The sequence below is a fragment of the Apis laboriosa genome, unplaced genomic scaffold (genome assembly GCF_014066325.1).
Source record: "Apis laboriosa isolate Shangri-la unplaced genomic scaffold, ASM1406632v1 scaffold39_cov144, whole genome shotgun sequence".
Lineage (NCBI taxonomy): Eukaryota > Metazoa > Arthropoda > Insecta > Hymenoptera > Apidae > Apis > Apis laboriosa.
In genome coordinates this window covers 1,622,692-1,639,168 of record NW_025223140.1, presented here as the reverse complement: position 1 = coordinate 1,639,168, position 16,477 = coordinate 1,622,692, and the positions used below count along the sequence as shown (strand labels likewise).

At 21.5% G+C, this 16,477-nt stretch overlaps 1 protein-coding gene across 5 annotated transcripts in view; it reads right to left on the bottom strand.

Moving 5' to 3' along the window:
- Positions 1-234: 234 nt before the first annotated feature.
- LOC122715615 (microtubule-associated protein 4) overlaps positions 235-16,477 on the bottom strand; it is a 70,092-nt gene continuing 53,849 nt past the window's right edge. For 2 of the 5 annotated variants that reach the window (XM_043937926.1, XM_043937923.1), the window contains 6 exons: positions 16,234-16,408; positions 14,704-14,912; positions 13,524-13,709; positions 11,588-11,632; positions 10,055-10,216; positions 4,978-7,601 (listed from right to left, as the gene is read on the bottom strand). In XM_043937926.1, the coding sequence (XP_043793861.1) occupies positions 7,521-7,601; positions 10,055-10,216; positions 11,588-11,632; positions 13,524-13,709; positions 14,704-14,912; positions 16,234-16,408 (858 nt within the window). In that variant the 3' untranslated portion in view covers positions 4,978-7,520. Of the gene's footprint in view, positions 1,065-4,977; positions 7,602-10,054; positions 10,217-11,587; positions 11,633-13,523; positions 13,710-14,703; positions 14,913-16,233; positions 16,409-16,477 lie in introns of those variants that run through there. The other 3 variants (XM_043937928.1, XM_043937927.1, XM_043937924.1) reach the window with 3 other exon arrangements.

Sequence of the window (16,477 nt, the reverse complement as noted above, 5' to 3'; positions counted from 1 at the left end):
AAGTAACAGATTTGTAAATATAAATCTCAAATCTTCTCTTTCATTATTTTTCGATTTGTCTTTCGAAATTTATTTTATAATTACTTAAAAGAGTTTTATATTTATCAATGTAATATAAAATCAGTAATTTAAGCAATTTAAGAAAGCATATACATATATAGCTCAATATTTCACTCATATTTAATGCTTTTCTAGATTTAGTGTATATATATATATATATATACACACTACATATATATATATATATGTTGCAAATATCCATTTACAGTTTAAGAAAATTTCTTTTCTTAATAATTAATAAGTTTATTTTAAAATATACGAAAAATAATTTAATGCGTAATACGTTCTATCAATTTTGGTAAATTAATTTTTGCATTAACTTCAGAAATTGTAGTAATTTCTTGTGGCGTAGGAGAGGGTGCCAATTTTGGAAGCTGTAACTCTTTTGGCGATATTTTTCCAGACATGTGAGAGGAAGATTTATCTGGATTTTTTATTCCAAGATTATTAACGGAACGTGGAGAAATAGGTGATTTGATTATTTTATCTTCTGGAGTTTTTAATGGAGAATTATTAGAAGGACATGAGGAAGTAGATGATTTTTTTTCTTCTGGATTTTTCATTTGAGAATTACTAGAAGGACGTGAAGAAGTAGGTATTTTTGTTGAACTATCTTCTGGACTTTTTTTTAATTCAAAAATATTAAGAATATGTGAAGAAGTAAGTGATTTGGTTGTTCTATTTTCTGGACTCTTTGCTTGAGAATTACTAAGAAAATGTGAAATTATAGGAGATTTTGCTGTTTTGTTTTTCATTATATTTCTATCTTCTGAACTTAGATTTTTCTTGTTTCCATCTTCCTTCTCTTTAATTTCAAGAGACAATGAATTTTTTTTTGATCCTATTTCAGGAGATTTAGCCAAACTACTTCTGACGGCTTTAGGAGTTACCATAGAAGACGGTGATGGTAGATTTTGTATTTTTGTTGGTGTACTTGGTGGTGGTTGTGGTAAATCATCTTTTGCCTGTTCAAGAGAAGAATTAATCTCTTCAATTGTATTTTCCTGAAAAATATAGATTAATATAGATTACAAGTATTCTTTTTATTCAAAAAATATATGGTGAATTTAATTTTACATTTATCAATTATTTTATTTGCTATGTTTATTATAATTTTTAATATCAAATTCAGAAGAAATAAAATAAATTTATAATTTTTACATAATTTTTTTTAAAATTAAATATATAATAATTAAATATATGTTACATATATTTGAAAATTATCTTATTACAAAATAATTAATTTTTAATAAATAAAATATTTTGAAAACATAATATTATAATTGTATACTTAAATTTCATATAAATCATCAGTTGAAGTGTTAATTCATGTGCAAACTGACCTTAATTTACAAATGCGGTGATTAGCAGCGATACTGATGTGTCCACCAATTACGTGTAAAAGTAAAGTACATGTTGTGCTTATTAATCCATATAAGAAAATTCATTGAAGAAATATACTAAATATTTAAATACTCGAAATACGAAAGTTAAAGAAAATCGTTTCTATATTATTAGCATTAGCATTTGTAATTATATTTGCCATTAAAATTGTGTGCTTTTAAATTACACTATATGTGCTATAAATTACTAGTTAATTAAAAAGAAAAAAGAAATTGTGATGATAAAATTGTGCACTAAAATGTCAATTAAAATATGATATTTTGAAGAAAATATTCATATAATAATTAAAAAAATTATGATAATATAAAAATTTATATTTTTATATTTTTTTGTGAATTTATATTGGGAAAAATTTATATGAAATCGATATAACGAACTTATTATTAACAATATTTTTTATCTTTTTTTTTTATAAAGAATTTATATTTGTAATATGTACATATAAACAATAAATATTTTAAAATAGAAATAATAAATAAATTTTTAAATTTAATTTTACAAATATCCCTTTTCTTTATTTTCGTTTTTTTCATATTAACGTTAAAAATTAATTTTTATTCTTTATGTTAACATATTTATTTAGAATATAGATGTTTCCCAATCTTTTTTGATGACCGCCTTTTATAATATTCAAAGAGTTTATTCTTCTTTTTTTTCTTTCTTATATATAAAATAAGGAAAATTTAAAAAATTAACATAAAATATAATAATGATTTTTTGAAAAGTATTTTGCAATCTTCTTTTAATCCGAAAATTGAAAATCATTAAGATATATTATAATATTTACAAATGATATAATTTAATAATTTCATAAAGTAGAAAAATTATTTGATTTTATATAATTAAAAATTTTATTGTATAATTTAGAATAATGCTATTAAAAACGGTGGGATTAAATAAAAATGCCCAGAATGTAAATTTAAAAACAAAAATATTATTATACTTAATGGCTCTCTTGTTATGTCTGACAGTATACCGAATATTCGTTATACATTAATATGTATTCGCAATTTAATATTGTGTACCTAATCTTTTTGTGAATTATTGGATAATTAATCAAATCGAAATATGTATATAATATAATCAGTATGGAAGCAATAAACTATAATACTTCTTATATACTTTCTTAGTATAGATTGCATGAATTCTTCAAGAGTGACACAATTGATAGAGAAGAAGAGAAAGAGAGAACAGATCTCTCTGAAATCATTTATCCTATATTTCGATATTTCCCATCGACATTTTACCTCTTTTATCGATTTTTATTTTTCAACTGACTGTAAACTGACAGTTGTAAGATCTAAGTATTTATTCTGACGTATACAACAAGTAGAGATAGTTTATATATCTACAATAACGAATTGATCGTATCCTATCGTTTAAATACAATATGAAACTTATTCGATGCAATCGTGTGAATTAATTATATTCACTTGATGCATTGAATAATGGTTGCGCGTAATATACTACTATTGTTTATTTCTCTTGAGTTCGTTTTAATGGGATTCCCCTAGCGCGATAAGTTCCATCGGAACTTCGCTATTTCCCGCGCTTTTTCGAATAAATCGACGCTCGATATTGTAAACATTTGTTAAAAATACATACTTTGAATCCTTTGCACTCAATAGATAATCACTTGTATAGGAATTCAAAGATTTAGAGATAAACTTAATAAATATTGTAAGTATATATTTTTTTTATTATTTAAGATTTTAGACAAGATAACTATTTTTTCCTCCAAAATTGCAATTATTATGTTTGCAATTTTCAAAAATTTTAGATGATATCTATAATTATCCGTGTTCTAAAGTATTTGATAAATTATTGCATAAAAGCTATATATTCACATATTAAAAAAACAAGTTAAAAGATTCAATACTATATAGGGATATGTATAAAGTAAAATATAATTTTAATAAATTTATAATATATATAAATGTGATTTCGATGTATATAAAATTTTATAAAAAGTATATGTGCAATATTTGTATAGTAAACTATCGATATTTTGATATTTATTGCTTATAGAATTGCAACAATTGTCTCATCTTTATGAAAAAACTTTATAAAATTTGTATCGAAATTTCAATAAAATGAAACGATGATATTTCATAATATAGATTTAAATTCTATATTAGTTTCAAAAACTTTCATCATTCTTGTAACAAACATATTTTGAGTGCAAAGGACTAAACTTTATTTTTAATATGCATCATTTAAATTTCTTTAAAGCGAAAAAAATTAAAATAAATTTTCAAGCATGAATCAAGTTTTTGCTTCTTGCGGAATTTTTTCTTTATGTCAAAATCGAGCATACGATTTATATACATGTGATTTGAATGTCTTAGAACTTTTTTTTTTAGTAGATTAACATCCACTAAATAAAACTTTTATTCGGTAAAAGACGAAATTGTACTTGACTTAACTCTTGAACATCAAGATGAAAGTAAATGAAGTGAATTCTAATGTATTTTTTATAATATGCTGAATATAATTAGTTATAAATAATAATAATAAATATATTCTAATAATATTTAATGTATTAAATATTTATTTATTTACTTAAAATAAAAAATATATAATCTTATTAGACAAGAAAAATAATACTTCTCGTATTAGAAAGTTTATAATAGAAAAAAAATATTTAATTTATTAATTTATCAAAAATTTTGTCAATAATGAAAAGCATAATATAATAAATTTTTTTTTTTGATATTTCAAGAGTTAAAACAAATTCATTTAGTTCAAGCGATGAATAATGAAAAATATTAGAAACTATTCAAACACTTTATACTTTTATATTAGAGTGTATCATAAAAACTATTACAAGACAATTTCTTTCAAATCATTAAATGCAACAAGAATTCATTCATTTAATAATTTATTAAAGTATTTTATAAATTATTAAAAAATATAAAAAATATTATAAATTATTAAAAAAAGATTTATTAATCATGAAAGAATGAAATAAATTACAAATGAAATATAGAATAATATTTCAATTAAATATCACATTAAATAAAATCTATTTGAAAATATAAAAATTATACACTATTCTATTAATGTAAGTTCCTTTGATCAATAATAAGTATTAAATAATCTCAAATAACAATTAGAAACAATTTTTTTCTTGCTATTTTTAATAATCTCAAAAGAAAAAGCTTGTAATACACTTTATATACACTCTATATGCACATATAATGTACGGAGTACGTTTTGTTTTTACGATAAAAATGCATTGTAAAATACAAAAAAGAAATATATTGGAAACTCAATATACAGATATTCTATTAATTAATATAATACTTTAATATATCTTCTAAACTTAATGGTATAATATACTCCGTACATATTTTTTAATAAATGATGCACAATGTGATTTTTTCAACTTTGTTTTTCCTTTTGTATTTAATCTCTTTTTATATGTAATCTTATGATAACGTATAATTTTTATTAATTTATCACTTTTTAAAAATAAACCAATATTTTTAATTAAAATATATCGAAAAAATAATTAGATAATAATGAAACTATGTATAACGTTTACAAATAAATAATCTGTGCATCACATATTTTTTCTTTCATTCACTTTAATTATTTCATATTATGTATAAAGTATATTAATATTTTTATTTTCCGGGAGTAGGCGAATTTAAGTAAACCTTTAATATGAAATACGATTATGTCCATAGCGTTTGAATTTTAAATGTATTTTCTATACGACAATATAATTACAATGTTTTGTTTTCATCTATAAATTCCTTTATTATTATTATTTTTTTTAGTTTTTTATTATTATTATCGCTGATTTTATGTTTGGTATTAATCGAGATTTATTTTTATAAATCATAATGAAATTTTTACTTTGTACGCTTAATTTGAGTTTTAAATGATCAGAAAAGAAAGAATTCATTCTATATCGATTAATTTTAGCAATTTATCAACGCTTGCAATTTTTTAATTTTTTTTTCTTCTAATTTTTTTTTCTACCAAAATTTATCATTCTGTTCGATTAATTACTTATTTATTCATAATAATCGATGTGTCTGTTATTACGCACATTAAAAAAGCTAAAATTGAATTCATTGTGATTGCATAATTAGCTCTATCAATTTATTAGTTAATATTATTATTAAATTTAAAGTTATTAATCGATCAACGTTATATTTTTATCAACGTTACCATAGCACATTCAAAGCTTCGTTTAATATAACAGTTAGTTATTTACACTATAGCCTTGAAAATTAGCATTATTCTCATAGGTTTAACAAAAATACACCTACTCTCGGTTGATAATTACAATAATTAATAATTCGAAACGATGATTTCAGATATTATGCGACTTTTTTTATATCTCGTTTAATTGCCATGCTAGTTGCCTAGATGTTCTAGGTGATCACGAAAAATGAGAATTCATGTTTCAATAACTTAAGCGTATCACGTTACCGCCATTTCCTTTTCAGATCGGAAAAATGTTCTTAGAAATGTTTGAGTCTTTCGAAGTGGCTTTTATTGCAGTATAATATGTATATCATATATAAGATATTGCAAACAATTATACAGTATTTCTTATCGTAAATCAATCTTTGCAAATCGTTAAGAGGAAGTTTAATGTATTTTTTCATCGAATATTCCCTTATCATTCTAATTTAAGTTTTCTGATAAAATCTATAATGCAATGTTTCTCAATCTATAGATTACATTATATTTTTAATAGACTACTCAAATATACATAATTTTATTTATTTATATAATATATAAATAGTAATTCGGTTTTTAAAAAATTTAGAGTAGAATTTTTCGTTAATTTATTGTTTAATAAAGATCTAGCATTTTTATCATCTTTTTTTTATTAGTTATTAGTAGATAATAGAGATTAGATTAATGTAATAACTGTTTTTTCTTATTTTCAATTTGGCATAACATTTAAAGATTTCAAATAAAACAAACACGATTTTTCAATGCCTTTATCATTTAAAAATATTTATAAGCTTGAAGATTTTAAATAAACATTATTTTTGTTAATTTAAAATATAATTCGCTTTTATCATTTAGATCATTTACAAGACTGACTTAGACACTTATAATGTATGATTTATTAAAATATGAAAGGAAAAGTATATTATACAAATAGTTAAGTATTAATTATTTTATAAAAATGACAAACTTAAAAATTTATTTTTTGAATCAAGAAATTTAAGAAGATTATACATTTAACCTCACTTTACTTGAATAAAGCAGTTCAGATAATAGAAGTTGAGTTCTATGAGTTCTCGTTCGTATAAACGAGATTCTATTCTCTATATTTTAAATTTGATTCACACAAACAAATAATATATGTGATTTACGTGACAAAAGATTGAGAAACACTATTATAACGCATTACTTCATCATTTATAAAAATTCATAGAATCAGGTGTGATAAATTGTTCCGATATAATAATCACGCTATGAATTATATATTACGATTATATATTATCGTATGAAAAGTCTTTTTTTTTAAAACACATTTTTTCAATCTGAAAAAGATGTCACTGTATGTGTGTGTCTCCGGATAAATGCGTCAATAGAATGGAGAAAAAAGAATCACTCTGATCGTTGTGTTACACGCTGGACAGGTATACACACACACACTCATCTCGTATCGATCGAGTAAGAACACATGGCAAAAGAGGAATAGAATAAATGCTTCTACTTCTTTACGCCATTCGCACTCATCGATTAAACGTGTGTTCCCTTGTGTATGGCACGTAAAAAAAAAAACCTCTAAGTGATCGCTGACAAACGATCGTGACAGTCACAAATCGAGCAGCTCGAGATCTATGTATCGATAGATCGACGAATACGATAGAAAAGCCTGCGACGCTTTGAAAAATTGAATTCGAACGCTTGCTTCTCGATATACATGTAATTATACGCCGAATGTGTTGGAATCCATTACGGGATAAATATACGGGCCTTCGATTCGACGATTGGGGAAGGAAAAGAGATTACGGATGATTATAATCAGACGCAAATGACAAGGAAAACGGGTCTAGCGGTTGTGTTTTCGTAATCTAGCATTCCTGATTCAGGTTCTCGTCCGATGTGGGTAGACCGTTCTTGCCGGCGGCGACCGTGCCAGGGGGCACAGGGCTCTGCGGGCACAACACACAGAGGATTAAGGTGGCCCCATTAACCTTCATGTTTGGAATCTTGCTAGATCATTAACTCATTCTTAATTCGGGTCATGTTAAACCTTTGAAGCATTTTATTTGAGTTCTATTTTTTGATATTTCTGCGAACGTAATATGCTTCGCTCCATGATGACTTGAGGGTTATTTATAGATTCTGCGTATTGAAGTGGGTCAATATTGTATTAAGGGTGTCGAGTAATCGTTTTTCTGACCCAGTGTATTTAAAGATAATTCGATTATTTTAAAGCGAGATGGATTGAAATTCGAATTCAAAACACTTTATGAAATGTCGAGTATTTTTTTCTTTCTTTTTATTTTAAGGAAGGAAATTTAAAAATTAAGGAATATTTTAAGTAAGGAAATTTTCTCAAGAATTAATATTTCGACAAATTTTCACTTCTGAAAATCTTTAAACTTAATTCTTAATAAACAAATAATTTATAAAATAATGATCATTTTTATAGTAATTTTATAATTTTTGTTATACGTTTATTACAAGGATTATAAAAAAAATTATTATTTATAACTATCTGTTTAACTAATTAATTACAAAATTGAAAGTTGTTTCTAAATGAAATTATATCAATTAAAGTTTAATAAATTCAATTATCTATATCAATTATTATTTACTTAAGTTCAAGAATTTCGAATACAAAAATAATAAAAGGTTTTGAAATTTAACCATTCTTCTAAAGTTTCGAAGGATTTCGATGTTTCGATTTTATTAATATTTTAAAGATGTTTTATGTAAAATATTCAAATGAAAATATGAATTTCGATTTCAACATGTTTTTGAAATAATATGTATAATACTTTTGATATATTTTCATGATCTCTAATTACTCTGATATTTTTTTCTTTTCTTTTTTTTTTTTTCAATAATAATTTTTCAATAATTTTTATTTCTTAATAAGTACAATAATCATAAGTATTTGTACATCACGAAATCTATTTTATATATGTTATATTTTATATACATATTTGATATAACATTTAATTAAATTTAAACATGTTATGTTTCGTAATATTTTAGTATTTTCATAAAAAAATTTTATTATAAAAATAAAATATAAAATATGATAAAAAGAAGTAAACAATTTTGAATCTTTATACATATTAATACATAATACATAATACATAATACATTAGATATTAATATATAATTTGAAAAGTTTACTATAGGAAAATTCTTTTTTAAAACTTAATAAGATAAAATATTTAAAAAATTCTTAAAAAGTTTGGAAAATACTATCTGGATTAAGAAAAATAATAATCAATCATTAAATTGAAGATTTTTTGCAAATATACATTTTTATAAAAATTAATATTAAAGAATATGATATTATTAGTAAATTTTTAAAAGTTTTGCAAATAAATTTTATAAATTGCATGCAAGCTGATTATTAATTTATTTGATGAAAAATTATAAAAAATTTAATTTTTAAAACATATATTTAAATAATTAAAAAGAGGTGTTCTAGTAAAAGCTATGTGATAAGTTGACTAATTAATTATATTTTTAATAACAGATCTATTTATATTTATTTAATGATATATTTACTAGATTTTTATTTTTATTTGTTTTCAAACAAAACAAATTTAAAATTGACATAATTTTATATTTAAATATATAATAAATAAAACAATGCTGTTACTTTTGAATTATTCTTTACTCGTTCCTTTAAACAATATTGACAACATAAAATGTATACTTCTTACAAAAAGAAGTAAAAGTAATATAGAACCAATCAAAAATATGCTTCAAAGGGTTAGATAACCATTATAATTATTTATTCTAATTTTTATATATTAAAAATATTTGATTATCCATATCTTATTATTACAAAAAATAATTTATCTTTTAAAAAATAATTCTACTAATCTAAAAATAATTTTTTTTTGGAATTGATTTTTATCTTTAATTTTAAATTAAAAGATATAATAATTAAATTAAAAGATATAAAAAAAAATATACTTCACATTATTGTATTATGAAATCATTTTATAAAACAAAAATATATAAAAATAATTGAAATTTAATCATTCACCGTTATAAAAATATTGAAATTCGAAGCAAAGGCTAGAATATTATTTCGGTAATAATTCTTGTCATAAAGTGTAAAATTACAAAAGTTGAATAAAAAAATTACAGAGAAGCATGCGACGCGTGTCAAGCCTTTTTTTTCGTGATAAATGGTGCAAACAAACGTGATACGACGAAGAATCTCGAGAAAGAAAAATTCGAAATTCCGAAATAAATATTATATCGAGACAATTTTTCGAAAATTTAATAGAATCTTTTTGACAACATTAATTATTTTGATAAAAAATAAAAAAAAACTATTTTATTTAAAAACATGAATAATAATTAAATATTTGTGCGATTCTCGAGATTTAAAAAAATTGAAACGTACCTGTGATCCACTGCCACAAAGACTTTCAGGATTGGTACCAGTTTGTCGAAGGTATTCTTTATCGTTGAAGATTTTCTTATCGCCACCTCCTGGCTTATGCTTCACGTTGTCTAAGGAGCCAACTTTACTCTCAGCTTTGATGTCAATTTTTTGTGTCTGAATCTGAAAGAACATTGGAACATTTATTATTATTTTATTTTTGCTGAGAAATCGTGAATAGATGATGATAATCGTGATTAGGTGATGATAATAATTTGTCGATAAGCTGTTGAATTAGTGATTAGTTAAATGCACGTATAAGATATTTGTAGAAATATTATTTTTTTTTTAAAAATTATGGAGATATTAATTCCCAGAGAATTTATTTCACACAGTGAAATATTTATTTTTAGAAAATTTATAAATTAAAATGTTATTTTTTTTTTGTTGAAAAATTTGTCGAAATATTCATATAAATATTAATTTCTAAAAAATTTAGATTGAAAAACAAATATTGATTTTTTTAAAAATTTATACGGATTTTTTTATCCATAGATAAAAATTTAGGTTCAAATTTCAAAGTTTTTCGCAACGTGCTTTCTAAACTATTTGATTTGACTTTTGCAACGAACATTTATACTAATCTTAAAACATGCAAAAACATGCTTTAATCTCTCTTCAAACTGAATTTACTTACTGCTAAAAGAAAGAATATGTTTAATAGGGTGGAATGAAAAAATAAATAATGTATGATTATTTCTTGATAAGAAAAAATTTCTCTAATGTATATTTTGTATATTTAATGTGTAAAAGATAATTTTTATAAAATTAATTTTTGAGATGACAAGGAATTTCAAATTTTAATTTTTAGTTTTTTTTTAAATATATTTTTTTGATTTTATTATTTTTATTGTTATTATAATACATTGATTATAATATTTTTTCTTTAGTTTTAAATTGTAAATTTATTTATTATTTTAAAATGAATATGTAATGTGATGTTTCTAATATAAATGAGAAAATTGAGAATATTTGTAAAATGATAATTTTATTTAATTTATTCCAAATCTAATTCGAATTTCTCTATTCAAAATTATTTTTATGTAATAAAAAACATTTATTGAAAAAAACAGAAGTTATTGTAAATTACTATAAAAAATATATAAAAGTGTTTTGACGATATCTCTATATGAAAAATTTATTTTTCAAATTCAAATTTTAACATTAAAACATTTACTATATAAATTTTTATTCAATATTAAAAATCATAAAAAGCAAAAAAGAATTTTATCTTTAAATTTCGTTCCACCCTAACGTTCAAGTATGGCAAACTTGCTTTATATTTTCAGTAATATGTAAAAGCGACAAATATTAGATAATCAGAAATGAACACGACGTTATTTGTTTAAAATCGATTGATTACTCCCTTTATAATTTTCCAGATTGAGTAGGTTTCACTTTAATGTCGATGCAATGTGTCGATGGCTAATTAAATGAAAATAGGATAATGACAACTAAGATGTGATGTGGTGAAATTATTAGAGATATACTCACGTCGTTGTTCGTATCCTGTGGCGTCTTAGGTGGTGTTGCCGATGACTGAATACCAACAAACAATAATGACTTGTTAATAATGATGGGTGAAAATACATGCGACAACGAAGGGCAATCGTATGCTAGAGGCGGAGGGTGGTGTATTTTTTTGCTGGTCAACGAATCCAAAAAATCCATATTTATAAGAAATATTTTATTATTATATTCAAGATTTCTTAGCATCAAGATAAACGAATCAATGTGAGATTTGATAATAATTATTTTAGATAAATTAATTAATAAATTTAATTTTTATTTCATTGTCTTTCTATTGTAGAATTTTTTTTTTTGAAGAAATTGAATTTTTTTTTAATAGTAATGATTTTGTTTGATAAAAATCATATAAGTAAAAAATTCTATGGATAAAATCAATTTTCTGATTCTTTAGTAAAGTTTCTTTAAAAAAAATTAAATTTTCTTTCAATAATAATTTTTATTTAGTGACATTAATTATTATTATTAAATTATTAAAAATTTTATTTATTTATTTATTGTAAACTAAATTCTGTGATTCTTTTTATGCTAAATTTTCCTTTAAAAGTAAAACTTTTTGTAAATAAAATTTTTTATTATAAACTCTTTATAAATGAAATTCTGTGATAGTTTTTATAGTAAAGTTTTTTCTTTGAAATAAATTTTTGTTTAATGAGACTTTTTTCTTTCTGCAATTAATTTTTAATATTTGATTAATTGATTACTCTTACAATTTATATACATACATACATACATATATATATATATATAAATATTCTTTTTTCTTGATACCAGAATTCTTATTCTTAATAAAATTAAATAATAAAATAATTTAAATAGAAATCTACATTATCTACATTCTACATGCAATGATTCAATAAAAATAGAAATAAATAATTTTTCATTTGGTTGAACTGTTATCCTCCTAGCATATACGAAATAAGCGCTATGTTACTAATTTTATTATAAATAGATAAAAATGTTGGAATGGAAAGCAAGCATTTAATTAGAAAAATGATTCATTACTACAATAATGACAAACACTACAAATGGATAACGTCAAGCGACAATATAATGATAAAAATATGAACCATATGATAATAATGGTTCGAAAATTTGAAAAAGCACATTTAAATTTACTAATACATTCGTTTTCATTGTAGCTTCTGTTAATGTTTAATTATGAAGATGAAAAACAAATAAACACATGATTAAAACAATTATTTTTTTCAACGAATTTATGAAAATTAATTAATAAAAATTATTAATTATTATGTAATATTATTATGTAATATGGAGGATACTTATGATATTTATGAAAAGAATTATTTTTAATTGTAGTCTTAATTTTCAATTTTGAGTTTTCTTATTTGTTCAAGTAATATTAGAATTACTAATTATAATGAATTTAAATATGTGTATTATACATTGTGTATTATACTCAAAAGTTAAGGTATTGTTATGAAAATAATTGAATACATATACTTGTCTCTATCTGAATAAAAACTAATATATTCAATATTATTCATATTATTCAATTCTGTGAAAAATACATAGATATTTTTTTTTAATTGCAAAAACAAAAAATTTGAAATCTTATCAATTTAATTTGATTTAATTGGTTTTATTATTTTGAATTTTTAAAAAAAGATATTTTCAGTGCTTATCTTAAGTACTCTAAATTTATATTTTTCAATTAAAATATATAATGACTAGAAATAAATTCTTAAAATAATTTAGAATAAGATAATTTTCGTTATTATAAATTAAATAAATAGCTAATAAGATAAAAAAACATTAATCGAATTATTTTTCAAACGCAGATGGAAAGATTCACTGAATTTTTCTATATTTCTAAAAGTATTCAGCATTCCCAATTAAAAAAATATATTTCTTATCTCTATTATAAAGACATAATTCTTACTTTAATGCTACCACCGCCAGGAATGTGTTTGGCATTTTCCTTTGAGCCTACTTTCGGTTTTGCTTTATCCTTGAAATCAAGTTTCACTGTTTCTATTTTTTTGTCGCCACCACCAGGTTTGTACGTTGCATTTTCCAATGATCCGACTTTTGGTTTTGCATTCCATTGAAGTTTAATTTGGGCGATCTGTAAGTAATTTTCAAAAGATAATTTTCATATAATGTTATTTATTTATTAAATTATTTTATCGTATTTTATTGTATTCGAATCAATGAATAAAATTTTTATTTTAAGAATTATAAATCAGTTAAATTTAATTAAATTTAAGAAAAGTAAAGTATTTATTATTCATTATATATATTGTACTATAAAATAATCTTACTAAAAAATTTAATTATGTTACACATATTATATTTATTTTTTAATATTATATTGTTTATAATATTTAATAATTGTTTAGTTTGATAATTTCTTCAAATATTGATAATATTGTTCCAATTTTTTCTTGAAACTTTTTTTAAAATCATTTAAAATCATTAAAAAAAAAAATTAATCAGAAGAGCTTGAATATTAAATTAATTTTATAAAAAAAAAAAAATACTTTTTGATTTAAGTGATTTTAAATGCTTAATTTAATCATTGAATATTCATATTTCTCTCCTAGAATAAGTTTATAAAAAGATAATTTATAAAAATTATATATATAATTTTAAATATTATAATATTTATATATTATTATATTTATATATATATAATTTATAAAAATTTAAGTAGATTTAACATAATCTAAATCAAATCATAACCTAATATAACTCTAACATAACCTAATATAACTCTGAATATTAAATTTTGAACATTAAATGAACTGAAAAAATTTTTCATATTTTTATTTATTTCTATAAAATAAATTTAAAAAAAAATTTTCGAGATTTCTTCATTGAAATATCAAATGTTAATGATGAAGTTTTTTAAAAAAAGTCTATATTATTAAAATTGAAAAGCCAATTATCTTTGGTAATTTTTAATCATCTAATATTTTTCTAAATAATAAATCAATTATGATATTTTATTAAATATTAAAAAAGTAGTGAAATTAATTTTTATTGCTTGCATTAAAAAAGTATTTAAAAAAGATGATGAGAAAGTTAATAAACGAATTGAAAAGATTAAAAAAATTAACCTTTTTATCGCCACCACTGGGTGTATATTTCTCATTTTTTGCGGCGATTTTCGGTTGCGCTTTACTGAAGTCGAGCTTTCTATTCTCTATTTTCACTTTTCCACCACCTGGTTTGTAACTTGCGTTTTCTAACGAGCCGATTTTCGATCGTACTGTTTTCAGATTTGGAGAAGGCGCCGATCCAACTTGAATTTTGTTCATAGGCAGTTCTGTATAAAAATTAAGAAAAAATTATAACTGCAACAAGTTAATAAATGTGATAAAAGTAATGGATAGATTTTTATAAAAATCTTATGGATAGGTAATGTATTAAATATTTTTTGAATGATAGACAATATCATAGAAATAATAATTTGTTTATAATTATGAGATAATTATTTTGATTTACATTTAAATTTATCTGTTTTGAATATTCTTGAATATATATAATATATATAATAAAAAAATTAAATAATATTTATGTAGAAAAATATATAATTATATATAATTTATATAATTCTGTAAATATTTATTTTTACTTTAAAATATTTAAATATATTTATGATAATTTCTGTACTTTGTCAAGTATTAAATTAATAATAATAAGTTTGATATTTTAAGTATGTATATAAAAATATATCATCTCTGAAATAAATGACAATAAAAAAACTTATTTAAATAACTATTTAAGTAATTGTAATTAATTATTATTAATTGGATTATTAATTGGAAATGTAATTATTTTATTAAACATTATTTGTTATTATACTTTTCCACTTACCTGATATTTGAATAAGAATTGCATAAATAAGTTTCATTTAAATGCTAATGAAATGAAATTTACAACTGAAACAAAATTTTTAATTTGTTTGATATTTATTTTAAACAAAAATTAATATATGTTAAGAATTTACAGAATAAAAATTACAAATTTTATATTTAAAAAAAATTTTATTTTTGAATTCAATAATTATATATAATATAATAATTTTGATATGAAACCCAAAAAATTAATGTGAAATCTTTTGAAATATGAGAATTTTTTGAATAATATTAGGTACGTGTGTAATTTCTAAAAATTCTTATTATGAAAAAAATAATATTATATTAAAGTAAAGACAAAATAATAATGTAGAATATATTATTTGCAATTTAAATTTAATAAATTTTGTAAATTTGAATTTCATCTTAACATTTTCTATCACATGAAAGAAATTCAGTACTACAACTAAATTATATATAATTTGTTCAATAATTTTTTATAAATTTTTTAGCCTATTTAGAATTTTAAAAAATTTGAAAATTCGAGAAAAATCAATTTTCTATTATTTTTAATATTTTTGTAAATATTACAATTTATTAAATATGATTATTAACTTTAATTCTCTTTTATTAACTTTAATTCTCTCAAATTTTTCAAAAATTCTTTCAAACATAAACAGATTAAATTCCACATGTAAAATCTAAAATAAAAATATATTTAATACAAAGCTAATCATATGAAACAAAAATTTGAAAAAAAATTCCAAGGAAAGTTTCGATTTTACTTACTTTTCTTCTCCAAAGCAGTTGTCGACGAAGGAGTATCTGGAGTTCTTGGCAACGATTTGACGGACTTACTTGGCGATTTTACAGGTGATCCAGCTGTCGATCTTTTATCGGCTTCCTTCGTCTTAGAGGGCGATTTTTTCGTCGGTGAATCCCCAACTCCATTTGTCGTTGGTTCCTATGAAAATTATTGAAAATTATCTTACAAAATTATCTATCTTTTTGTTTTTTTTAAGATATACGTTAA